Source organism: Monodelphis domestica, chromosome 3, assembly GCF_027887165.1.
Source record: "Monodelphis domestica isolate mMonDom1 chromosome 3, mMonDom1.pri, whole genome shotgun sequence".
NCBI lineage: Eukaryota > Metazoa > Chordata > Mammalia > Didelphimorphia > Didelphidae > Monodelphis > Monodelphis domestica.
In genome coordinates this window covers 287,711,866-287,738,980 of record NC_077229.1, presented here as the reverse complement: position 1 = coordinate 287,738,980, position 27,115 = coordinate 287,711,866, and the positions used below count along the sequence as shown (strand labels likewise).

Below are 27,115 nucleotides of genomic sequence, written 5' to 3'. Positions count from 1 at the left end.
TAAGCTGCATTATTTCAGAAGTCATGATAACTCAGACACATGCAGGGTTATAATCTACCACTGCATATGAAAATAGTTTAATTTTTAAATTGTTTAAAATGAACAGCTTTGTTTATGGTAAAATAAACTGTTTTCAAGCAATCTTAAACCTTCTATTAGCTGAACCGCTTTTCATTAAACAATATGCCAATTATTGATGATTATTATTCATGACTGTTCATCACATGGTTCTGGGAACAGCTCTATGAAGTAACATTTTATTAGCTTAGAATATGTTATTGTCAACAATTAATTCCTTGATGGCAGAGTTATATTGGGGGGGGGTTCTTTTTGTTTACCCAAGTCCTAGGATGGTGCCTGGAGCAAATTAGGACTTAATAAATGCCAGCTGATGGACAGATAGATTACTTAAAATTAGTTAAATATGTCCCTTCAAAGTACTTTCATATTTAGACTTTAAAATCAACCAATTCAAAACCAACCTTTCTTAAATTCACCTGAATCAGTGAAGTTTTATCAAATAACTAAAACCTTCCAGGTTGACAACCTGACATAAACATATGAAGCTTGTAAGTAATTATAATGACCAAGAAGCATGGACTCAAGAAAACGCATTTCCCTCTCCCTTCCTTGAAGAGGTGGGGCATTAGAGGTGTGGAACATGGCATACATTGTCAGACTCAATTGATATGTTGTTTAGGTTTGCTGAAGTTTTTCTTCTTTGTTACAGAGTAATGAATCACTTGACAGCATCAGGTATTAAGTGTCTATGCTCTGTCAGGAACGTACTAAACACTAGAGATACAAAAAAAAAAACTATCTCTCAGGAAGCAGCATGCAGATGGCAGGAGGGGAAGATAGAGAGAGAAACATGGAGAGAAAGAGAGACAGAGATGGCTAGATAGATGGAGAGATGAATGGATAAATGTGTATTAAACAAATTCTATACAAGATAAATAAGAAGTGATTAAAAGGAGGGAAGCACAGGAATAAAGATGGAGTCCTAAAGATTTCTAAAGGTCAGTAATTGAACTGGAAAAGGGAGAGTGTTTCGAGCATGGGAGATAGCAGAGAAACTGCCTGAAGTCAAGAGATGGAGTATCTTTTTCATGGAACGATGAGGAGATCTGTGTCTTTGAAATAAAGAATACATAATTGGGAATAAGGAGTAAGAAAACTGGAAAGGTAGGAGGAGCAATATTGTGAAGGGCTTTGAAAACTAAACAGCATTTTGCATTTCATCCTTGAGGCGACTAGAGATAATTGAGATGGATGGGGGGAGGGGGGAATGATGACATAATAGGACTTGTATTTTAGGGAAATCAATTTAGTGGCTGAGCAGAGAATGGATTGGAGTGAGAAGAGACTTGAAGAAAGGAGACACATCAGTCATCTATTCCAATAATCCAATTGTGAGGTAATGAGGGCCTGCACTATAGTGGTTAGCAGTGTCAGAGTAGAGATGGAGATGTATTTGAGAGATGTCACAAAGGAAAGATTGACAGGTCTTGCCAGCAGCATGGACATGAGGTAGAGGGAAGGAGTTGGTAATGGTGAGGAATCCAGAAAGATTCCTAGCATGCAAGTCTAAGAGACTGGGAGAATAATGCCCTCTACAGAAATAGGGAAGGTAGGAAAAGGGTTTAAGAGGGAAGATAATAGACATCTGTTTTGAATTTCATTGAATTTCATATGTCTTCTGGACAAATTCAAGATGTCTGAAAGGCAGGTGGAGATGTGAGATTGGAAATCCACTGAAAAACTGGAATAAGTTTGAGAATCATCACCATATAAATGGTAATTAAGACCATCATTGTCAAGAAGAGCACCAAATGATATAGTTTAGAGTTAAGAAGGAAGGTCCAAGGACAGAATCCTAAGGCATACCTACAATTAAAATACATGAGCTGGAAAAGGATCCAGGGAAGGAGAAGAGAAGTACATAGATACATGGGAGGAAAATCAGAAAAGAATGCTATCTCAAAAACTAATAGAATATCAAGGAGGAGAGAATGACCAACAGTGTTGAATGCTCAGACTCCAATTCAAGAAAATAAGGATTGATAAAAAAAAAGGGGGGGGGGGAATTGGATTTGGTAACTAAGAGATCATTAGTAACATTGGAGAAAATGAGTAATTTTAGTGGGATGACAATATGGGAAGCCAGATTATAAAGAGTTAAGAAAGTGAGAGAAAAGAAAGAAAAATGTAGCATCCCAAGCATATTCACATCTATGAAATATAGATGACTGTATTATTACTGTGTCTCCAAGCATGAGGCTTTACCGATAAGGTTTGTGAAGGTAACCTTGACCTGATCACGAGACCTATTGCCCAACACAAGTCCATTAACATGTTCGGAGACTTGCCCGGGAAAGCGCGGTTACGTCCCACACGCCCAAAAGGTGTTCCCTCCACTGTACCACCCAATCATGATTGTCTAAGATATGTGATGTAATTGTTACGTGATTAGAGGCATCCCTCTGCCTCCTCATCAATAAAAGCAAGGCAACCCTTGGAATTTTCTCTTTTTAGGAAGGTTCTTTACCTAGATAGGATTACCGTTTCTCTCTCTCTCTTTCTCCTCCAAGTCCTTTCCTTCCCCGAGGCTGTGACCATCTCGGCCTGCATTCTCTATCTTAATCTCCTCAACCACCTTGTATTCCATTATCCTCATTTTCCGCCTTAAGGAAAATCATAGGGGTTGCCTGCCCTATCCAACCACTGACTTGTCCGTGTCTTTCATTTCCACCCTGGTTCTCGGTTCCTACCTCTCCTTAGGTCCCATCACAAAGGTGAGCCCCTTCCCTTGTGGGACCCTGCTGGTCAGGGAAGTCCATTAAGGAAAACCCCACAAAAAACTCCCTACTACAAAGAGCCTTTTTGAGGAGTTTAGCTACAAAAGGCACAAAATATATAGCATTATTATTTATAGGGATGAAAAAATTAAATGGGAACTTTTTCTGTCAGTCCAACTGACAGGAGTTTTACCAAAGCGACAATAACAATAGAATTGGGTTGATATAGCAGGGTTTATTGGAAGTGGCAAGGGGGCTCAAAGCCAAAAAAGTTGGTGATTGAGACCCACCTGAGTGAAGAAAGAATAGGGGTAAGGTTGGGGGGGAGGCGGAAGGAGGTACAGTAGACAAGGCAACTTGAATCAATGTCATTGGTTGTTTCAGGTTGGAGGGAGAGTCTCAGGAATGGAAAGTCCCAATGTTCAGCCATGCAGGATTTGGTCAGGTTCGTGTTAATGCATTTGTCTCAGATCTTACAGACTGAAGAACAGAAAGTCCCAATGTTCTGCCATGCAGGGCAGGTATTGCTGGGGTTTTGTGTCCCACAGTTTTGGCAGGTATTGATGGGGCTTTCTATACTGAGGTCTGTCATTTTCCAAGAAAAAGAAGACATAAACATGTTTGTAGATAGTAAGATATGAACCCTTAAAAATAGAGAAACTGAAAATTAGTGAGTGTGTTTACAAAGTGGGAAGTCTGTTGGAGGAGATCAGATTGAAAAGAATCTCTGCAATAAATAAAGGAATTAGTCTTGGTAGTTAATAAGGTCACTCTATCATATGAAATAGAGGTGAAAAAAGAGAAAGTTGCAAAGGAACTTTAGTTATAGAAGATGAGGAAGAGAGAGAAGGGGATACTCAAGGCAAAAGGTTAAATTTTTTTCTAAAAATATGAGGCAAGACTCTAAGCTGAGAGAGTAATCGGATGGTAGGGGGAGCATGTGAAGTTTGAAGGATGGTAAAAAACATTTAGAAGAGTTGCTAGGAAGAGTGGCATAGTGAATTAATAAGGAAGGTATAGCAGCAATACTGAATGAGGGAGGAAGGGAAAGAATATAGAAGTAGTATTGGACAGGAAGGAGTATTCAATTTCCCTTGCTTCAACATGTGAGCAAAATGAGTGGAGATATAGCTGTAACAGTAAGAAAATGATAAGGGAGGCTATGTTAAAAAGGAAAATCCAGGTTTCAATATGATCTAATAGATGAAAAGAGTAAAAGAATAGATTTCAGATGAACAGAAGTTTGGTGCCTGTGGCACAGAAATTCTAGGGGGTGTAGTGGAAAGACTTGGTGGAATCAGAGTAGAACTTTGGAGTATGAGGGATGAGGAAGATGAGAATGAGGACTCCAAGATTAAGGGATGTGGGTGAGGTTTAGCTGATGATCTCCAGGAACTCAAATTCACTGGAATGTGAATGGTATGGACAGGTATAAGAATGTTCATCATTGAGTGAAGGGTGATATTCTTTTATACCCAAAGAACAGATGCTGCAGGAAGAGAGGCCTGAAGTTGAAGGGAGAGTTACTCTTCTTTGCACTTGAGGTTCACTACATCCTACTTGGGAAAGGGCTAGGAAAATATTTGGAAGTGAAAGGATTGTAAAATATGCAAGTTATCAATAGAAAAAAATTAAATCAATAAAGTCAGACATTACATCATTAATGATGACGGCCTTGGTACTAATTTATAATAAATCATAGTAAGGGAAAGATGACAATGTCATTTAAGTCAAGTCAGTTTTTCATAACACAATTATGAGGATTTGTACAAATGCATTGCTAAGTAATTCCCAATGATTCTGTGTCACCTCCCTTATAGGTAAATGAGCTTCAGAAACAGTATTTTAGCTTGCTTTGGCCAATAGGAACACTGACATCACTGCAGCTTGGCAACTCACCCCATCACTGATGATGTCTCCTTCCACAAGGTTCAGTCCCAAACCTAAGTGGCAAGATAAGATCTGATATTAGCAAATGGGTAAAACCCTTAACCTGAGGGTAAGATATTCAAAAGAAATGAATCCACAAACCCTTCATTAATTTCAGGTATGTCCAAATTTTTGCCATTATCTACATCTATTACTAAAAAGGCAAGAGAAACAAGAAAGCAAGGGTTAACTTTAACTCATGTTTCAAAGGCAAGAAAATCTCTAGGTTATCTCATCATGAAACTGCAGCCTGTCAAACTAGGATCAAATTCTGTATTCTATTTTCCTATTTCCCTTGATCACTGAATGACTCTAAGAATCAGTCCATACAGTTGACAACAAATGGCTCATTCTGGGCAAGATGGAAGCCAGACTTGGAAGGCACTCCATTCACGCAGATAGGCTGCACTGAATTGGACCCAAATTGGAACTAAATGCTTCAGGCTGATGTAGTCAGCCTTAACTTGTCCGTATGTAGTTACACTGAAGCTCTCAGTAAATGGCACAGACTAAAGCTTCCAGGTTAAGCCTGAATTCCTTTCTAAGTTCCTAGGAAATAGAACCCATGATTGTTCATGACTTTAGATGAAGACAAGTGAATAGGAGTGGAATGTCATATTAAGTACATTTAATCTGGCAGAATCCATCTTTCCAGCTCCAATTTTTTTCTTCAACTGTTGCAGATGGACTTAAGTAACAGTCCATTGAACACAAATATTTTACAATTGATAGAGAAAAATCTGCTGTCATGATATATACTGGTAAGACTAATCAGGGATTTCAAGGGGTAGGTGACATAATGGGTGGAGGATCAGGTTTGGGGGAGACCTGGATTCAAATCCAACCTCATACACCTAATGACTGTAAGTAACTCAGAGTATTAACTGTCATAAAATATGATATTCTAAACTGGATTTTTACTTGAATAATTTTTTTCATTAAACTAACAAACCAAAAAAAAAACAATTCATGGAGTACATTAATGAGCCATTACTTGATCCATGATGTGATCCAATCATTCAGGGAGTAATTTGGAATTATGTGAAGAAAGTCACACAAGTATCCATAGCCTTTGACCCAAAGATCCCCCGGTTAGGCAAATAACCTAAGGAGATCAATGAAATAAACTATATGACTTTAGACAAGTTTCTTAGCCTCCATGAGCCTCAGTTTCCTCATCTGTAAAAGAGGGGTAATAATAACATCTGTCTAATTCTTATTATGTAGATATTATTATTAAATTAATTAATATCTATAATGTGTTTAGCATATTGTCTGTCATATACTAGGTATTATAAAATTGCTTACTCTCTCCCTTTTTCTCCTACATCAAAAGGTAGTTGTGAGGATCATATGGTACCACATATGGGAAGTACTTCACAAACCTTAAAATATTATATAAATGCAATGTGTTTTTGTTATGATTCACATGATTATTGTTATTGTCACCATTGAATTAGTGTTTTTATTCCAAATCTCTCTCCCTTTTGTAACAGAATTATATGGAATTAGCTTATCATAGGTACAGATAAAGTCTAGAAATATAGAATAAAGTCATTCAGCTTCTAGTTACAGTGCTTACATATTCAGGCTATCTTGGTGGCACCATGGATAGAGCACTGGCCCTGGTGTCAGGGAGACCTGAACTAAAATCTAATCCTAGACCCTTCTAACTGTGCAAGCTTGGGCAAGTCATTTAATATTGTTTGTCTCAGTTCTTCATCTATAAAATGTGCTGGAGAAGGAAATAGCAAACACACTCAAATATTTGCCCAGAAAATCCCAAATGGGGTCATAAAGAGTGGGGTGTGATTAAGCAATAACAACAACACAAATATTCAAGGATGATGATGGTTGTAATATATGAATTGTTTTCTTATTTATCTAAGACAAATGAAACTAGGACTTTGTCAACTCAACTCCTACTCTGGAGTCTCCTTATTGTCTGAATGTTACACTGGGGTCTCAAAGGCTCTGTTTGCAAGCCCAGCAGTCTGTGATTAGGGACCAGCCTAGCTAAGTTTGGAAAGGCTTCTCAATGGGGTTGGCCACCTGATTTTGGATTGTGGTTGCCATACCCACCTATAAAGCCATCCACTTAGATGCAGAGGCTTTAAAATATGTATCAGTGGAAAAATAATAATATTACTACCACTCATAGAGTATATTAAGCATTTCAAAGTGCTTTATATATTTTATCCCATTTGAGCCTCACTATGAGACTATGAGGTGGGTGATATTCATTCTATTTTATAGGGAAAGCCACCAATTTGGAAAATTAATCACACAAGTAAGAATTATCTGAAACAAGATTTGAATTTGTTTTCTTGTATCCAAATCCACTACTCTACCAACTTCACCATGGAGCTTTCCCATTCATAGATGATATCATGAATCAATGGAAGTACTGAAAAGAATAGAAATCAATAGATGACTCACCAAAGTGTTCTGGAGTTGGCTAAGGAACAAAAAGGAGAAGAGAACATATCATGAAAAACAAGATCTATCAGTCTTTTTCTTGATCTTACTGTCCTATTTTGTACTTACTTATGACCTTACTGATACTGGTTCTTTACCATCAGAGAACTAACTTTGATAAAATATGAGAATCTAACTGAATTATTACTTGAATTATTTTCTGTCATTAAAGAAACAAACAAACAAACAAACAAAAAAACCATGTGACACATCAATGCGCCATTAGTGGAGCTTTTAACTTGATGCAGTCATTCAGGAAAGTAATTTGGAATAATGTGAAGAAAGTCAAGAAAATGTGCTTGTCCTTTAACCCAGAGATCTCACTGCTAGGTTTATACCTCAAGGAGAAGAAAGAGAAAAAAAAGATCCCCACAAGCATATATCAAAATATTTGTAACCACACTTTTCATAATACCAAAGAACATGAAACAACATAAATGCTAATAGCCTTGCTGGCCAAGTTGTAGACCCAGAATGTAATAGAATATTTACTATGCTCTAAGAAATCTTAAATATTATCATTCCAGAGATGTAAAAGAAAATTTCTACCAATGAAGACAAAGTGAAATAAGCAGAACCAAGAAACAATCTACATGAGCCTAACAATGTAAATATAAAGATCACAAAAGCAAAAGCACTTGTAACCAAGTACAGAGAACAGTTATAATCACTAACATTGGCCTCAAAGAAGTGAAGCAAAAAGAAACTGCCCCACTTTCTTTGTAGAGGTGAGGAAGAATCAGAGTAGAATACTTTATATAATATCCAACTTTTTGTTGAGTTCTTCTTAAATAGCGAATTGCTTAGGTCTCAGTCTTTTTCTATGATCCGTATAAACATGGCAGGAGATACAAAACCATTGTGAATCTATGGATGTTTTGAGTTGGTGATTTCAGGTTAATGCTATGAAATGGTTGCCCACAGCACACAATACACACCACCATATTTGACACCAAAAGCTGTCTCTCACATTAAGAATATGTCTGAATGTAGATATAAACCAATTTTTTATTCTATATATTTATTCAATGCATTTTAGTAATGAATTTTAATTCTTTGACTATAACATATGCTTGAAAAGAGACCATCATTTCTTCAGCATTTTTACCTGCTATTTCTAATTTAGAACTTCAGGCTTCTCTCCAAGCCTTTGAAATATGATTTAGTGCTTTGATTTTGTACAACTTTGTACACATTCACCTGATACAGTGTACAGCTACACCTGTACAAGGTTGGGCTAAAGCTAACCAGGAATCAGAAAAGAATTCTTACTCTACTAGGGCCTTCATAGCCTATAGCCCATGCACTCATATTAAGATTATTATTCAAGTAACTTGTGGGAAAAAAGTGTCTGAAATCAGCCAATACCAAAAATTGAATTAGGATTAATTTCTCTTTTTCCACATGACCAAAAGCTAATTTTGAAACAGCCAACTAAAACAAAGTCCATTGGTCCCCTATTCATTTCCCTTGGATCTCCTTCCTGTTTTGCAGGCCCCTGAAACCAACCAATTTATCACATACACTAAATTTTCCCTATTTGCCTCCCCCCAAAAAGCATTAATTTCATTTACCCTGCCTGGTTCACAAGAAAGAAAAACAATGTTCTAAACAAGTTTTAATGATACTTCTACTCCACCTTTGGAGGTAATACTATAGTTGATATTACCTGCTGCCCTCTAGTCAGCTTATTTTTTTTCTTCATTTCCATATATCTTATAACATATGCTTTTTTATTTCTTACCAATCCAGAGACCACAAGAAGAGCCTGACAGAGCAGAAGCCAAGACGAACACCATGAATCCATGTTGTATCCCCAGTTAAGAGCCACAAACTATGAAATTCCAAGTGGATTTTACTTAAAGATAGGCAAAAATCATAATTAGAGAATTTGATTTGTGTGGGGCATCTTACAGATTAGTCTCTTCCTAGAGTAATTCTTCAAATCAAAGTGGTAAAAACCACCAACCCGAGAACCTTTTTGAAGTTGTGCTATTTATTCTATTTATTTTCTGGAGGCAAATGGCTGGGAGGAGCTAGTCTAGGAGGATAAATATCTAGTCTTTATTTCCTGGACAATGGCAATAAATCATATGATAAGAAGGTCAGCAATTAATTTTAACTATGCAACTATTCTTCATTCAACTAGTCATGAGAAATTGTTGATCAGGACAGTGTTACTGAATACCTATTAAATAACAGTCCAATGATCACCTGGATGAAGTTACTGAGGATGTGAGCCCATTTGGATCTTTGATTGCATCTTCCTTCCCATTCCTATGCATCCCTCACTTAGAATGAATTGGTTGTCTCAGTGTTAGAAGATGTAGTCACTTTTCTGCACTGGGTTTAATAAAAAAGGGATCCCTTCAAGACTTGGCCTTTCTTTTTACCTTTCCAGAAATATCCAGAGGGAGAGACAGATAAAGCCAGAGCCATCCTAAAACATAATTTGTACAGTGGAAGAAAGCTTAGAGGTCAGGCTAAATGTCTCACATTGCAAGTTTGGAAAGTGAGGCCAAAGGAAGTGAAAGGAATTGCCAGAAGTTACCCAAATTGTGAGTAGCAGAGTTGGGAATCAGCCCAAGCTCTACCAACTCCAAATTCTGAGAGGCGATTTTGATTTCTAGATAGATGGGAAGTTATGGGAAAAGAGGAAAAAATGAAAGTGAAAGAAGGGAAGGAATGACTGAGTAATGAGAAAACTTATTTGTTGCTTCTGAGCTTGCCTTTATTACCTATTATTTTATGAGAATTTTCAGAAATGAAAGAGGCTAAGAATTGCTACCCCCTATTCTTGAGTCTAAAGACAAATTGTGCATTATTCAATTTTATCAGCCAGTAGCTAAGAAGCATAGTTGCAAATTTCAATAGTGAATGATATTATTCACAAAGAAGTTGCTTATGAAGGGGGTTGATCACAAAATTCCAAGATCGCTATCATGGAGTGATAAGGAGGAAAAGGTTTCTTTGATCTGATATCCCTATGGAGACTGAGTGGTTCAATAGGGAATGAATTGGTTGCATGAGCTGTGGTGGGCCAAAGCTATCTCATTATCCTGGGCCTGTAAAAAATGGGGTAAGTACTGCCAGCCTTTTTTCTCCCTTTGAGGAAGATCCCCAGGGGAAACAGGATCAAATCTGAGAAGACTTGGTCTCCAAATGAACTAAAGCTCTACTAACTAAACATTCTCTCCCCCTTTGATCACAGAGATAGCAGTAGATGGGAACAATGATGTAAGAAATGATCCCAAACAAGGAGTGGCAAGTATCTGGATCCAGCCATGGAGAGTAGTAACAGAGGCTTATAGTGGCACATAAGCTCAACCACATGTCTTGGGATAAGAAAACGAAGTGGCAAAGATGGAGCACCTGAATCCCAACCTTGTAGAAAGGGGAGAGAGAAAAGGAAATTAGGTAGCTCAGTGAAGCTAGGCCAGCAGATGGGAAGTCCTGTGTTCAAACATGGCTCAGACACTTCTGTGCTGCATGACCCTGGGCAAATCTCTTAACCACAGTTGCTCAGCCCAATCCCTCTTCTGCCTTGAAACTGATATTTTGTGATCATTCTAAGATGGAAGGTAAGGATTTTTTTTAATAAAAGAAAAAAGGGGAGGTTCCCTTGTAATATCAGCTTCCTGTTTAGAGAAGGAAGAGTGATTTGAAAGGTCCAGCCTCTTAGAGAGAAGAGAATCTTGGAGTTTGTGTTGTTCAGAGAGAAAGAGAAACTCTGGACAGTCCAAGCCCCTTAACCAGCAGACCTAGGAGAAATCCATGGCAGCATTAATGTTCACCAGCTACTTATTTCTATCATTGCCTACACCTATGGTTGGATACTGGAATTTGTCCCCTATTGCACCCAAATGCTATAATCTTCTGGACCAAAAGGCTTCCATCTCTAGGGCAGTAGGAGTAGGGCAGGGATTAGTCAGCATGGATCCTGGGGAGAGAAAACAACAAAATTACTTAACATTTATATAATGCCTTAGGTTTAAAAATACTTTACAAATGTTAACTTATTGGATCTTCACAACAACCCTATCAGATAGGAGATATTAAACAGGCACATAAGAAAAAGAAACTGAGTCTGCAGTCGGTCCTATTCCCTGTTTTTATAAATTCTTGATATGCCCACAGCCTCCACGGGGATCATCAACCAAAATCCCAAACAAAGCACACTTCCTTGCAACCTCATCAAGGTGAACTGGCAACTCCCAGATACTCCCCTTTCTTTAACAACCCACTGAGTGCATAATATCCTTCAGCTTTGATATTTCTAATATCATTCATTGTTTATTCACTGTGTTATAAAGTCATTCACAACGAGTCTCTAGAACTTGAGATATGAGGCAGCACATAGTAGCACATTTCATTTCTGAGCATCTCCTTTGCCCAGCTGGAGGCACAAAGGAATTAGTGCAGAGCCACTGGTGAATTTTCTAAATACCTAACCATTCTTTATCTTTTCCTCATCTTTTTCTTCTTGGCCTATTGCTACTCATCTTTTAATTCAGGGATTCTAACCTTCTGGTAGTCTCCTAAAGTCTATGAGCATCAGAATAATGTTTTTCAGTGCATAAAATTAAATGCATGGGATTACAGAAGAAATTAATTCTCTTGAAACCCAATTACCCTATTAGAAAAAAGTGAACAGATATCCTAGATTAATAACATTCTTTATCAATTCAAAATTAACATGTAGCTAAAAGACCTAAGAAGGTTGTTGGCAGGAGACTATTGAAGGAGCCAGATGAATTGTGGCTGAAACTCAAAACATGTAAATCCTTATAGTATCATGACAGAAGCGTTTTCTCTTGGTTCATTCAGTTTAGAGTAGACAGGAAATCAATTTGTTACTGGGCTATGAAGGAACCAGATTTCAGTTTTAGTGCTCCAGAAGCTGTATGTGAATCATCCAAAAGTGGCCTCCAGCTCTCTTCACATATATCTTGACCCTGGGAGACATTCCACAACTGCCAAAATGTCTAACTCTGGGCCATGTCATGTGTGATAAGATACTAAGTAATCTCTCCAATGGCTTGGTGCCAAGTTATAAAGCTTCCTCTGATCCTAATACCCAATGCAATCACCTTGGTAGCATGGATGGACAGTGGGGTAAAACCAATGTTCCCAGTTCTAACCTTCAAAGTCTAGTCACTCTGGAAACTGCCCAAGCTACCAGGGGAAAAAACAATTGTGCTAAGTAGCCCTGTAGCTATTGGCTCAGAAAAGGGGCTTCATGTTCAAAAATGATGTGTGACTGGCAAATAACTTTGACTCAAACAGTTTCAGGGATTGGGACTGGACCTGTGATATCACTGATGTAGAAGCCCGAGAATGATTCCTTTCAAGAAAGATTCAAACCATCTCCACCATTTAGAGTTGCCTAGACAAATGTCAACTGTACCACAAAGGGAACACAAACAAATGAGAATTTGGACTCATCCGGTTAAATATGTAATTGGAAAATAGAAAAATGTTATCAAGCATAGTAATATTAATCTGTATTATAGGTCAAGATGAAGCCCAAAGAGATTTTTATTTATAATTTAGTGACTTCCATTTGTATTTGAGTTTGAAATTAGTAGTCTAGAATGCTAGTAGAGTAAGTGGCATGCCCATGTGGGCTGCAGGACTTGGCTTGTTCTGTGTCCTTTATGAGGTTGCTCAGATGGAGCCCTGTCAAGCTTCTGAAGCCATGTATCTTATCTCTGCTCTTTCCACGTGGAACTCCTCTTATTGATGAGGTCTCTTCCACCCTCAATGTATTACTTCCATAAAATAAGTAACAGGTTGTAAGAGCAGGGACCAGACAGGTAGCTTCAAAAACCTGGCAGCCATTTGGAGGATGTGGAAATTGAACTGACTTGCCCAGCATCACATGGACATTAAACAACAGCACTAGGGTGCCAGGTTTTTTATTCCTTGCCCTTGAATCCATTAAACCCTACCAACATTCCAACTTCAGCTGCAGGAAGAAGTTTCAGGACATTGAGTCATTCTATCCTGGATCAGTACATATGAAATCTCTTGTTTTAACAGTGATAAAACCACCTGTAAACTCTGTATAAACTTTTAGGTACATATTATCTCTTAAATTATAAGCTGGTTGACTATTCCATTACTGTGCTATTGCCTTATGATAAGCTGAAAATATCTTTCTGCTGTAGCTTGAGACTAATCAACCATAAGATTCAACCATAAGATGATGAATAAATCTATGTCTAATGAATAATTATGACTTGTCTTCCTTCTGGCCACTGTGTGAGTATGTGAGTGAGTTTCAAGGCTGGATTTTTTATCTCTATGCTCTTACCTTTGGTGATCTCTTCAGCTCCAACATGTTTAATTAGTAGTTCTGTTCACATGGCTTCTCCCAGACACACACACACACACACACACACATACACACACACACACACACAAATACACAAATATATACAATATATCTTATAGATATATAGCTAAGATTGGAAGGTTGCATATATATACATGCATATATGTGTGCACATATATGTATGTATATATATAAATATATATTCATCCCTAATTTATTTCCTGAACTAAAGTTTCATGCTATTAACAATTTCACCTGAATGTCCTATTCACATCTCAACCCCAACATAACCAATCAACTGATCTCAAATTTCACTTCTGTTAATTAATCACAGGATCACTGGATCAGGGAATCATGGATCTGGAAACAAAAGGGACATCTAAAACCATCATGTTAAACCCTCTTATTTTACAAATGAGGAAACTGTGTCCCAAAGATGTCTCTTAACTTGCTCAAGGTCATAATGATAGTAAGCACTGGAGGTAAAATTTGAACCCAAGCTCTCTAACTCCCTACTCTCTGATGTTTGTTCCTATTATTTGTCAGCCACTGTAACATATGCCAGGAATAAAAAGACAAAAATGAAATAGTTCTTGCCCTCAAGGAGCTTACAGTCTAATATAGGAAAAACAGGTAAACATAATAGTACAAAATATAAAATACAGGTTAATTAGAAAGGGGAAGTCCTAGAAGTCAAAAAATCAGAAAAGGTTGGACATGCTTCTTGATCTAAGCATTGAAAAAGATCAGAAATTCTAAAGGTAGAGGTGGAGGAGAGCATTTCATGCACAGGGGACAATCTTTGTAAAGGCATGGAGATGAGAAAAGGAATGTCTTGGCTACACATATAATAGGAGAGAGCATGAAAGGAAGAAATATGTAAATCTGGAAAGGTATTCTGGAACAAGATGAAGGGCTTTGTAAGTCAAGCAGAGGAGTCTGTGCTTAAAACTAGAAGCAACAGGGAGCCCCTGGAGCTTGTCAAGCTCTTTTGTGTATGTGTGTTTTCTTTAACTTCATGGTAGAAGCCCTAGAGTCCCTCCTAAAATAAGCAGACATTTATTTGTGACTGCCTAGGATGAGATACATCACTAGGAAGACAGGAGCACCTATCCCCAGCAGCAGTTCTGGCCATTCTGGGCATCTCCCACATTCTTCTCCTATACTGTTCTTAGCTCATTCTTAGGACCCAGCATCAGGTCAGCCTCTAATTCTGCAGGATTACCTGGCTCCTGGTCCACTAGGGTCCATATCCTGGATATTGAGATGGACATGCAAGCCCCATCTTGCAGCAGCTTCAGATGTCACTAGGACCTTCTACAGGGACCCACGTGTCACCTGCTGGATTTATAGAAATAGGACTTAAGGGCAATGAGGACTTGGTCAGTGGCCATGACTTTTAAGTGGTAGGTGGCATAGATCTTGAAACATGGTGAAATAAGGTGGATAGTCTTGATGGTAGTTTGGTAGAGGTGAGATTTCAAGGTTTGATGGCTCTTGATAACCCACAGTGAAGATAGGCCTTGCTGGCCTCCCCCACAGGCCCAGTGCACTTATCTGACTCTTTGACCAGTTAAAAAACAAGGACAGGGCCTTTTGATCCAGCCATACTACTGCTGGGTTTATACTCCAAAGAGATAATAAGGAAAAAGACTTGTACAAAAATATTTATAACCACGCTTTTTGTGGTAGCAAAAAATTGGAAAACAAGGGAATGCCCTTTGATTGGGGAATGGCTGAACAAATTGTGGTATCTGTTGGTGATGGAATACTATTGTGCTCAAAGGAATAATGAACTGGAGGAATTCCATGTGAACTGGAACAACCTCCAGGAATTGATGCAGAGCAAAAGGAGCAGAACCAGGAGAACATTATACACAGAGACCGATACACTGTGGCACAATAGAATGTAATGGACTTCTTTACTAGCAGCAATGCAATGATCCAGGACAATTCTGAGGGACTTAGAAAGAGCACTATCCACATCCAGAGAATAACTGTGGAAGTAGAAACACAGAAGAAAAACAACTGCCTGATCACATGGGTAGATGGGGATATGATTGGGGATGTGGACTCCAAGCGATCACCCTAATGCAAATAATAATATGGAAATAGGTCTTGATCAATGACACACATGAAACCCAGTGGAGTTGCTCATTGGCTACAAGAGGGGGGTGGGAGGAGGGGAGGAAAAGAACATGAATCATGTAACTATGGAAAAATATTCTAAATTAATTAATTGAATAAATTTTTTCAAATTAAAAAAAGAATTAAAAAACCAAAAACAGGGTTTTACTTGAATCTCAGTAAGCTGGATGGGAGGATTAGGGAATAGAATGTCCTCAATCTAAATTTTCTAGCTAACCCAAACCCCCTTCTAAGACCCCCTGCAAATGGGCATATTCTGGTCTTCCAGCTGCCTAATTCAGTACTCTATCTAAGATTTTCCCCAGCTATCTTACTCCCTGCCAAAAAACCTCCCAGATAAGTTTGGTAAGGTATATTGTTCTTTAGATCAGGTAGGCTGACCCTTTATCTCAGGGACCAACCCTGCCAGTTAGGACCAAGATGGCTGAAGGCCTTCTGGTCTTCCTTCACTGGTTGGCTGGACGCAGAGCTCAGAGCAACTAGAAACACTCTCTCAGCATGTTGGAATCTCAAGTAGATGAAATAGTGGACAGGTTTGTTCAAACTGGACACCAGGATCAGTAACTTTGGCTCCACGGGGACAATAAACCAAACCCCCACTTCACTCACACAGATGGCAAGCACCAAGAAGTTAGAGCTCCCCCCCCCAAAAAAAACAGGAAACCAAAAGCCCCAGAGTTCTCTCTGTGTCCACTTTTATAATGTCCCAGATTCCAGAACTGAGCTTATATTGTTCCATGGCATGCAGCAAGGTCCCTCTTTGCAAACTCTCCTCTCTGCTACCTGTTTGCAAGCCATTTCTTTCCTTTGCTCATTATAATGGGTTGGGGAAAAATGAAAACTGAGGAAGAATCTCCTGATTGTCCATCTACCAGACACACATTGAAGTCAATGACAACATGGAAAGAGACAGAGGCCAGGTTTGGGATCAAGGTGGCTGCGCAGCTATCTACAAAGACCCTCAAGGACATAAGGTAGCCAGTGTAGAAATCAGCCTGTAAATGGAAGGAGTCTCCTAGCTGGAAGTTTAAAGAGGTCCTCTATGTATTCCAGACATCTGCCATGAAGTATAGGAAAAATGTGAGCTGCTGCTCACTGGGCAGGGTAGAATGGAACGGATGACTCTGCTGCTCATATTGTGACTCCTGGGGTATTGACACTGCATGGAGACTAAGGGCTGCTTCTGAGGTCCAGCAGGCTGTAGGAAAGGTTGGCTGCTGTAGATCACAAGGTCAGACCTTGAGCTCTATAGCTTTGGCAGCTGTATGGAAGATTGACAGGGCTCATCATTTTGCCCCTAACTTTTTCCAGCTTCAAATTTCCTCATTTCTTTTGAGGCCAACGCCATCCTTCTCATCTCTGTGGCTTTCAATATTTGAACCATCTTAAAGTCCACATTGCCTTATACCCAAACAGTTGCTCAGTCTTATTGAAGCTACCCCTCTAACATCTCTTGAATGGATAACTTTCTTCTCTCACATTGACTGCCCCAATTCAAATCCTCATCACGTTAATAATACTAAAAGCTGGCATTTATATAGAATTTTAAGACTTGTGTTTTTAAAAACCCCTACCTTCTGCCTTAAAATCAATATTATTTTGGTTCTAAGGCAGAAGAGCAGTAAAGGCTAGGCAAAGGGGGCTAAGTGATTTGCCCAAGGTCACACAGGTACAAAGTGTCTGAGGGCAGATTTGAAGCCAGGACCTTCTATCTCTAGACCTGGCTCTCAGGCCACTGAGTCAACTATCCACCCACCTTGCACTGTGTTTTTATGAATATTTTATGATTTTATCCTCATCCTTGGAGTTAAGTACAACTATTCAGATGGTGAAACTGAGACAGAAAGAGGTTGGTTGACTTATACAGGGTCACATAACTAATAATAAGTGTCTGAGGCCATACTTGAATCCAGGTCTTTTGGTCTCCAGGTCCAGGTCTCTATCTGCTGTACTACTTTAGCCAACTTTCACCTGGACTCTTGAAATGATCTTCTAATTAATATACCTTTTAGTTTTCTTCCCCCTTCAATTCATCCTCCACATACATTTTAATACATATTGTTGACACAGAAACTAACCATTCCCTGGTTCTTATTGCTTCTCTAAAATCTTCAATGGCTCCCATTTGCTCTGGTATAAAATTCAAAATACAAGGCATTTGAAATACTTCACAAACTAGCTTTTGGCTTTTCAGTCTTATTTCAGACTCTTCCCCTTTAGGAAATCCCTATTCTAGGCAAATTTGTCTGTTAACTCATCTACATTCATGATTCTTATAGCTCTTGCTTATGTATCTTTGCACAAGTAGTCTCCCCTGTCTGTAATAAACTTTTTACACATTTGTGCCTCATAATATTGCTCCTTTGGTATAACACACAACTCAGGTAGCATTCTTGTTCTGAAATTTCTCTTTTATTACTATGAACTTGATAAACAATAACAAAATGAATGCTACCACATTCAAAGAAAGTGCCTTAACTAGGTGTCTTTGGCGAAGTTGTTCTCATATTTTTCTCCCTGTGCCACCAATCTTTCCCTGATTGACACCTGCAGAATAAAAAATTGAATGAAATATTATAGCAAGATGTATTTTTAAAGATATTTGGTCATGTGCCCATTTTCCCCACAGAATATATATATATGTATGTACATATATATATATGTATATATATATATATATATATGCCTTGGTTATGTTTCTTAGGCTATTCTAGATGCTGGATGTGAGACACTCCTATGAATTATGGCCTCAGATACACCACTGGGGCATGCAGCCTTTGGAACTTTCTCTTTTCTTGGTAAGCTCCCCAGGGCATGCCAACCAGGGAACCCCACTACATGCACAAGACTCCATCAATGTTGATTCTGAAATTATGACTCAGAATAAGGTAGTTAGAACAAAGTTTCTAGTTAGAAATTGTCACCATCCCGTTTCCCCTGTATTGTTCTGGTAGTGCTTTGGCATAGACTGGGATCTCCTCTTGCCCTCATGCATAACCTCCTTCTGGGTGCTGGAATGTCCCAAATGCAGCAGGCTCTTGGCAGTCCCCAGAGTCTACATACTTATCTCTCTTCCAGTGAAAACTGGTCTAGACAAATGACTCATTGTTACTTTGTCTGGAATCCCCTAGCTAGATTCTCTCTGGTGATAGAGGGAAGCCCACCATACCGTATCCTCTCACTCTGTCATCTTGGTTTCACTTTCCAGAGCAATTTTCTTTATTGCATCCCAAGAACCATTACTCTCAGGAATGCAGTTTAGCTATCATTGTCCAGTCTATGAATACTTCTTACTGTGCTTATTTTTGGGAATGCAAGGAAAATTAAAAGCAACTATACAAAATATATGGTTTAATGGAAGGCAATTTCAGAGGAATATCACTAGCATTGTCTGTCAGAGCCTGGAAAAGGTCTCTTGAGGATGAGGGATTTGAGTAGAGTTTTGAAGGAATCCAGGGAAGACCAAAGGCAAACATGAGAAGACTATTCTAGACATTGATGACTGCCACAGAAAAAGCATGGAATTGGGAAGTAGAATCTTATTGTCTTCAGGAAACAACAAGTAGACTACTGGGACTAGACTGAATACATGGAGTAAAGTTAAATATATGAAAACTTGTCAGGTGCTCTGATATCACATCCAGCACTCATTCCACTCATTTTCCCTGATAGCACATCCTCAGTCACAAAGATAGGCCCCCTCAAGCCAAAGGTGGCTTAGGAGATGGTCAAACAGCATAGTGGCTGGAGTTGTGGGGAGCTTTGGAACTTGATATCCCACTCTGAAGGGTTGCAGAGCCTTATAATAAGCAGGATGTTCCCTCAAGAATAGCCTGAGCTTCCAAACACTTCAATGCAACTGATCTCACAGAGAAATCGAATTACTTTCACACACATAAAAATTTCATAGACAGTATTACCAATAATTGGCAGAGGGTATGTTTTTCAGCAGAACAAAATGTGATTATAGGTTACCAAAAAACTGGCATTTCCTTCAGCTGAAATTTGTTAATGCGTGAATCCATGATGAGGAGGCAAAGACATTTTCCAATCTTTTCTATTATCAGTGTTGTGGCAGTTTAATTTTTTCAGAATTGATTTCAGGAAGGAATATTCTGCTAAGAGATAAAACAGTTTATTCTTATTTAAATTAATCTCAATGAAATCCTCTCATTTCTAAATTAACTTATCATCAGTGGATTTGAGGAATCATTCCATGGTAGCATTCATTTCAGTGGCTTCAAGGAACATTTCTTATATCATGTGAGCAAGGCAATATGCTAGGCGGAAAAAAATCACCCTTACTCTGCCCTCAAGAGACCTATAATCTAATACAACCTGTAAAAAAGAAGTACAATGTGAAAAGGGCAGAGAAGAAACAAATGTAAAGAGTTCAAGGGAAAATTGAGGTAAAGAGAGTGAGAAATGAATGATGATCCCAAGGATATGATGCTCCTGAATGGGAGAATGGTGACATCATCAACTAAAACAGGGAAGTTTGGAAAACTGAGCTTCTGAGGGGAAATAGAGGTCCAGTTTATGAGTGTGGAGATGATGATAATGATAATGATTACCTGTTTTTGTTGTCTATACCATATACTTTCCACACCTTATATAATATTCATATTTTTACGGGGAAATGTCTTGGCTTGTCCCATCTATAGAACTTTATTAGTCTTCTTTTCTTTGGTTGGAAACATCCCTCTTTTTAGTTCCACTCCTCAACCTTGACCTTGATTCCATTCCACCATAACCACCTGGCAACCTTAGCTGCAGGAAGAATTATCAGTATATTTACCCATTGTATGTAGTGTCAGCCAATGTAAAATCTTTTGGCATCAGATTTAACATCAGTAAAACCATTTATAAACTATAAAACTTTCAGGCACATCTTATCCTCAAAACAACAAGCCTGTTGGCTAAATTGGCTATTTTGCTATGTTTTCATTTATGATGATCTTAAAAATATCTTTCTTCCCTAACTTTAGATTAATCTACTGCAACAGGGAGTCTAATGAATAAATATGACTTATCTTCCTTTTGGCCACTGTGAGAGTACCCATGAGGCTCAGGGCTGAGTTTCTGTTCTCTCTCTACATTTTTTTCCTTTTGTTGACTTCTTCAGCTTTCATTTGTGTAATTATCATTTCTGTTCAGATGATTCCTCTCAGATGTAAATGGATAGAAATAAAGATATCAAGATATATATATATATTTAAGCTTTATCTCTATAAATCTTTATCTATACACATACATAGAGATAGGTATTTAGACAGATATTTAGATAGATATTTAGATAGACAGATAGATATTCATTCCTTATCTACCCTATAATTAAAGTCTCATGTAACAAACATGTTCACCTGGATATCCAGGTGGCATCTCAACCACAACATAACCTATCAATATTTCCCAAAAATTATTTCTATCAATCAGTCATAGGATCATAGAATCATGGGTCTAGAAAATGAAGAGACATCAGACACCAGGTAATCAGATTCCCTATAAATGCGAAAAAATGTGCCCCAAGTTCTTGACTTGCCCATCTGGTACTCAGGCTATCCTAGTAGCAAATATCAAAGACAAAATTTGCAGCCAAAGTCTCTGACTCCACACTCAGTGATCTTTAAATTCTTATATGCCATGCTCTATACCTGGTAGCTAGGAAAGAATGGCAAAAATGATACCATCCTTGTTGTCCAGGAGCTTACAGTCTAATGTGGGAAAACATGGATATTTAATTGTACATCATATAAAGTAAAGGCTACAATTTCAAGGGGGAAGCACCAGCAGCTAGAGGAATCAGAAAAGACCTCAGGTACAAGGCTGTTCTTGAACTGAGTATTAAAGGAGTCAAGGAACTCTTAGAAGTAAGAGGGGAAAATGAGAGCATACTAAGCATGGAGGAAAATCTTTGCAAAGACACAGAGATGGGAAATGGGATGACTTTGGTGAGAGACACCTAATAGACCACTTTCACTAGATTGGAGAATGCATGAAAGAGAGAATTATGTAAGTCTAGAAGAGTAATCTGGAACAAAATTATTAAGGGCTTTGAATGTGTTATAGGGAATTTAAGGGAAAGGTTGTAGGAAAGGGAAATTAATAAAGGAAGGGAATGATGGGGGAGCAAAGGGGATGGTTGACCATCTAACTGTCACCCACCCAGACACTTAACCCAATAAGTTCCTATAATAAGCTTAACCTGTCTAAACTAAACTAAACTAAAGTTAACTAAGGATAAGACCAAACAAGGAGCCCAGATTCTCACACAGAGTCCTTGGTGGATCAGACTGTAGACATCCAGTTTTAAAGTCCTTAGAAGATCCAAGAAAGAGAGAAATTCTCTTCTAAAATCTCTCTGTCCGCCAGAATGAATGGTGAACTTCCTCTCAACCTTTTCTTGGTGTTAATCTAAGGCAGGCAGTTTGAAAGGTGTATTGTCCAGGGAGAATCTCAGAGTCACAGCTTCAGTGTGGAGATCCATCTTCAGACAGATAGTTGAAAACTGCTCCAACCCTCTTAAAATCTTGACCCAGTCAGCTCTTATAGAATCCTTGACTTGAGAGCTGTCAATCAATCCTTGCAATCCACTTTGCATCTTCCCTTTGTAATGGATGATATTTGAGGGTGTATTTTGATGATATATTAAATAACTAATGGATCAAGTTTTGCCTACCCTCCTCCCTTTTCCTCCCTCTTCAAGAAGCCTTTCAGCCTCCCCTGCCCCCTTCTTCAGTCCCTTCAAGTCACTCAGTGTGAACTGCGGGGTTTCAATGAAATAGTTCTTAATCTTCTTTGTTAAGCAAGGGGTTTATTTGGGGAAGACAGGACAAGGGTGGAGGATAAGGTAAGAGGAGTAGGATATCCCTATTCTTTTTTTTTTTTTAAATATATTTTATTTGATCATTTCCAAGCATTATTCGTTAAAGACATAGATCATTTTCTTTTCCTCCCCACCCCCACCCCCCATAGCCGACGCGTAAGTCCACTGGGCATTAGATGTTTTCTTGATTTGAACCCATTGCTTTGTTGATAGTATTTGCATTAGAGTGTTCATTTAGAGTCTCTCCTCTGTCGTGTCCCCTCAACCTCTGTATTCAGGCAGTTGCTTTTTCTCGGTGTTTCCACTCCCATAGTTTATCCTTTGCTTATGAATGGTGTTGGATATCCCTATTCTTTACAGTGAGTGTTGGACTGGAGGATATTGAGAGTATTGGCAATTTGATCACTAGCATGAAACACAAGCAGTCAGAGAGATAAGAGGACAACTGTCTTTCTTCTTCTTCCTTCAGATCAGCACCTCCAACTTGATTAACTCAAGTCCCAGAGATACAACTAGTTTCTTCTTTCATATCAGCCAGAAGCCAAAAGCCTCTCAGCTTCAGTCACCACCATCAGCCAAAGACCCTCCAAACAGTCACTGTTGCCTTGGCTCCAAACTGCTTTTCCTGGTCACATTCCAAATGGAATCTTCATTTGACTGACAGATGCTCTATCCTCTACTTTCTGTGCCTTGCATGAATGCCTCCTTCACCATACCTTGCTACAGTCCTACCTTTGCACAAAGCTGAAATCGTGTTGAAAACACTATTTTGGCATTTGTTCACTAACTTACTTATATATTACTTAAACTAAAATATCTACCCAAAGTAACAATCTACACTCAACTATCTTAACCTATCTAATACTATCCAATTCTAGGGATGTAATCAAAGGAAAAGGAAAAGGGAATTAAATAATGAACAATTACAAATTTCAAAATACAGATCAAACATATGCAAAAGCACAATAAGCAAATAACATCAAAATCAAAAGATAAACACAACTTTCATGCAAAAAAATTAAATTTATAAATACTACTCTTATCAACTAATACAGAAACTTATACTACTATTGTAATGCATAAACATCAAACTTAGAGAAAAAAGCTTTTGAAAATTATAATAAACACAACATTGCATAAGTTTTGCAAAGAAAATTAAACCAAAACATCAAACTCCCTTATGCAAATTACATTTAATAGATAAAATTTAACATAAGTGATCTATTTACCTATATTTTACATACATAATACATACATACAATACATGTGTGCTGTACATATGCATGTATACTTCATATTTACACATATGTTACATCTATACATACACTTTAATATAATTAATTTATAATCCTAACTATAACATATACTATTTACATATATTTACATATGTATTTATAATTTTGTGTGATATGTGATGTTATATGTCTTGTGTGCTATGTAATGTATGTTGTTATGTATGTTGTAATGCAATTTTATAATGTAAGTCAGTATCTTATCTTATCTTATCCATCTTATATTCTAATCTTTTCTAACTAAATCCCTATCTTCAAATTTTTCCTGTCTACCTATATTCCTATACTAAACTAAGCATCTAACTATTTTTGTTAGTAACTAATTTAGAGCTAATTATAACATTGTTAGTACCCTAGCTATACATTGTTTCACTCATTCAAAGAGTGATTCAATGCAACCTAACCCAGTGTAACCTGTTTATGTATTTGTGTTAATGTGTTTGTTATATTGTTATTTTTATGTTGTTTTGTTAGTATTATATCAGTGTTACTTTTGTGTTAGTGTTGTGTTACTGTTGCATGTAATATACTTACCACTCCTTCAGATTTTCCTTCTCTTCTCATCTCATCTTGATTGAAGAATTCTTCTTCTCCAAATCCATGGTAGCAAATGTATCTATGAATCCTTGTGTGAATATGTTATGTTGTTTTTTTGTTATAATACATTAGCCAAAATTTTAATCCATTAGTCCATTGATTACTTAATCCTCTTCATTGCAAATTTCCTCAAAGTCTTTGTCTAAATATTTATAAGTCCTTACAGTCTTTTAACAATGTCCATTAATTTCCTGAATTCTCTTCATCTGCATGGTCCTCTTCCATCCAAATGTCCTCTTCCATTGGAATGTTCCTCTCCTTACTAATCTTTCTGACTGCAGCCTCAATTTGACTGATGATTCCCAATTTTCTACAATCTCATCTTCTTCATTTTCTTCTTCAATAATTTGTACATTTTCATTATTAATGCCATATACTAATTTTATATGTGAACAATGATACCATGAATCTCTCCCTAACACTTCTACAGAAGATGGAAAAACTGACACAATTGAACATTGAGTGGAGCCCAAATGGAATCCTGGAGGGAGGGAAGGGAAGTAGATTGTTCAGAAAAGGAAATTTACTTAAATTAAGAATTCTATGCTATTCATTTAAAAAATGAAAAACAGAGCTCAGTAAATAATATGGAGTTTACCAACAAAATGGTAAGAGGTTATTTCCTATCTGAAGTAATTTCTGAAATACACTCTGATGCTGTTTGACTTAATGTTTTTGCCCTGACTAAATCTTTTTTGCAACTTCACCAAGACTGCCCATATTCCTACAGCACAGAACGCTTTTGCTGTCTTTCAGTTTTGGAGCAGAAAATCCTAAATTGACAATCAGAAGGGGCTTTAGAGAAGGCCTGTTGTTCCAACACCCTCATTCTAAGAATGAGGAAACAGGGGCCCTGGGATATAATGTAATTTGCCCATCATCATACAAGGGGAAGTTTCCTTTATACCTTATGTTGTGATCCCAATATAACCTGTTTTGGTCACTTAGTACCTACCACTCAAAATGGATTGAAGAAATCACAAAAACTTCAGTACTGATTCTGTGGAAGACAGCCCCATTTCCTTCTCTGTGACTCTAACAGTGGCACATTCTGTGTCAGCTCACTGTTATCTTGCCCTTTACTTAAAAGTCCAGTACTCAGAAGCACTGGATCATGAGAGAAGTATAGAGAAGACCCTACTTTCCAGCAGAATGTGACAACTCAATTTCTCTGGACTATTTTTTCACATGATTTGCAGAAAGATGATTTCTGAAGAATGATTTCAGAGCATCATTTCCTGGGGAGCCAGAACCATACTCTTTTCACTCTTATCTCAACTATTTCTCAAAACTTCTCTACCTCCTCTTTAGTCATCTTGTCTACTTGGTTCGCTTCCTTCCCCATCTATCCCAACTCTAAAGTTCCCCTTTCTATGTTGTCTTTCTCCATTAGAATGGGAGCTCTTGGTGGTAAGGATTTTTTCTTTTGTTATATTTGTAACCCCAATCTTCCTAAAAGTGCACTGCACATAATAAGTGCTTCTCTCTCTCTCTCTCCCTCTCTCTCTCTCTCTCTCTCTCTCTCTCTCTCTCTCTCTCTCAGGAGACTTCTGCATATGGGTTCTGTGCAATTATTTCCATCTCAGATTAGTAGGTCTCTCACCTTCTCTGTCATTAAAGCCTATAGCCTTTTCACGATAGAGTTCAAACTGCAAGCTAACTAATTCTTGGTGTTGCCCTCTTCCTTTCTCTTTACCAAGTCCAAACAAAAAAATAATAAAATCAGAAGTCCATCCTCTAAATACTGTTCATTTTCAGGATCTAAAAGAAAAGATATAATGGTCACAACATGAAGCAGTACTAGGGAATTTTTCAATGAATAAATAACAATTTGTTCTTTGCTCTCCAATCCCTTCTATTTCCCAGTCACCCTTGCTTAAGCCACTTCACTCATTCAATCATTCTTCCAGCATTCAAAGCATAAAAAGGAAACATGAAGGAGAAATCATAAGGGACTTAATATGGTTAAAGTGCTTATTTAAATTAATTTAAATCTATTCAAGAAAATAATACTTATAATAACTAAGAACTTTATCATTATTGAGGCAGTTTGAAGGAATACACATAGATAAAACATGAGTATGAATTGACTATGACAGGATGATCTAAAAAATAAAGGGTAAAAAAGATGAACTGGGAGAGAAAAGAGAAGGAAAAAGAATAATGGGGAAATTATTTTGATAATAAAGAGACACACAGGAAGAGGTTTTACATTGGAGGGGGAAATGGCAGAGATGTTGGAAAGTAACACTTGAACTTCACTCTTATTGGAATTGGTTTAAAAAGGGAATTACAATGACACTCAGTTGAACATATAAATTTATCTTCACAATAGGAAAATGGGAGGGAGATAGGATAAAGAAGTGGGAATGGCTTATGGAAGGGAATGGTAGCTCAAGGAAGACTGATTAGAAGCAAAATATATTTTTAATGTTTATTTGTTTATTTTTAAGTATTTTTCCATGATTCCATAATTCATATTCTTTCTTTCCCCTTTTTCCTCCCCCCTCCCAGAGCCAACAAGCATTTCCACTGGATTCTAAATATATTCCAAAAATATACTTTTGAGGAAGGTTAGGAGAAAAAGGGAGAAAAAGAAGACAAAACACAGGGAAAGTAGGATGGAGGGAAATATACAATGAGCATAACAGAATCAGAATGCAATGTAATTACAAAAAGCATACTTGAAACAAAGAGAAACATGTAGAAT

General features: G+C 37.7%; 1 protein-coding gene and 1 long non-coding RNA gene across 2 annotated transcripts in view; one reads left to right on the top strand and one right to left on the bottom strand.

Annotated features, from left to right (window-relative positions):
• LOC100031050 (meprin A subunit beta) overlaps nt 1–672 on the bottom strand; it is a 44,679-nt gene extending 44,007 nt beyond the window's left edge. The window contains exon 1 of the mRNA XM_016432610.2: nt 553–672. Within this exon, the coding sequence (XP_016288096.2) occupies nt 553–672 (120 nt within the window). The remainder of the gene's footprint in view (nt 1–552) is intronic.
• A 740-nt stretch (nt 673–1,412) lies between these two features.
• Nucleotides 1,413–9,578, top strand: LOC103106149 (uncharacterized). The gene is made up of 3 exons (XR_008917206.1): nt 1,413–1,630; nt 7,733–7,933; nt 8,958–9,578. It is a non-coding gene; the product is annotated as an uncharacterized LOC103106149 (long non-coding RNA).
• The last annotated feature ends 17,537 nt before the right edge of the window (nt 9,579–27,115 follow it).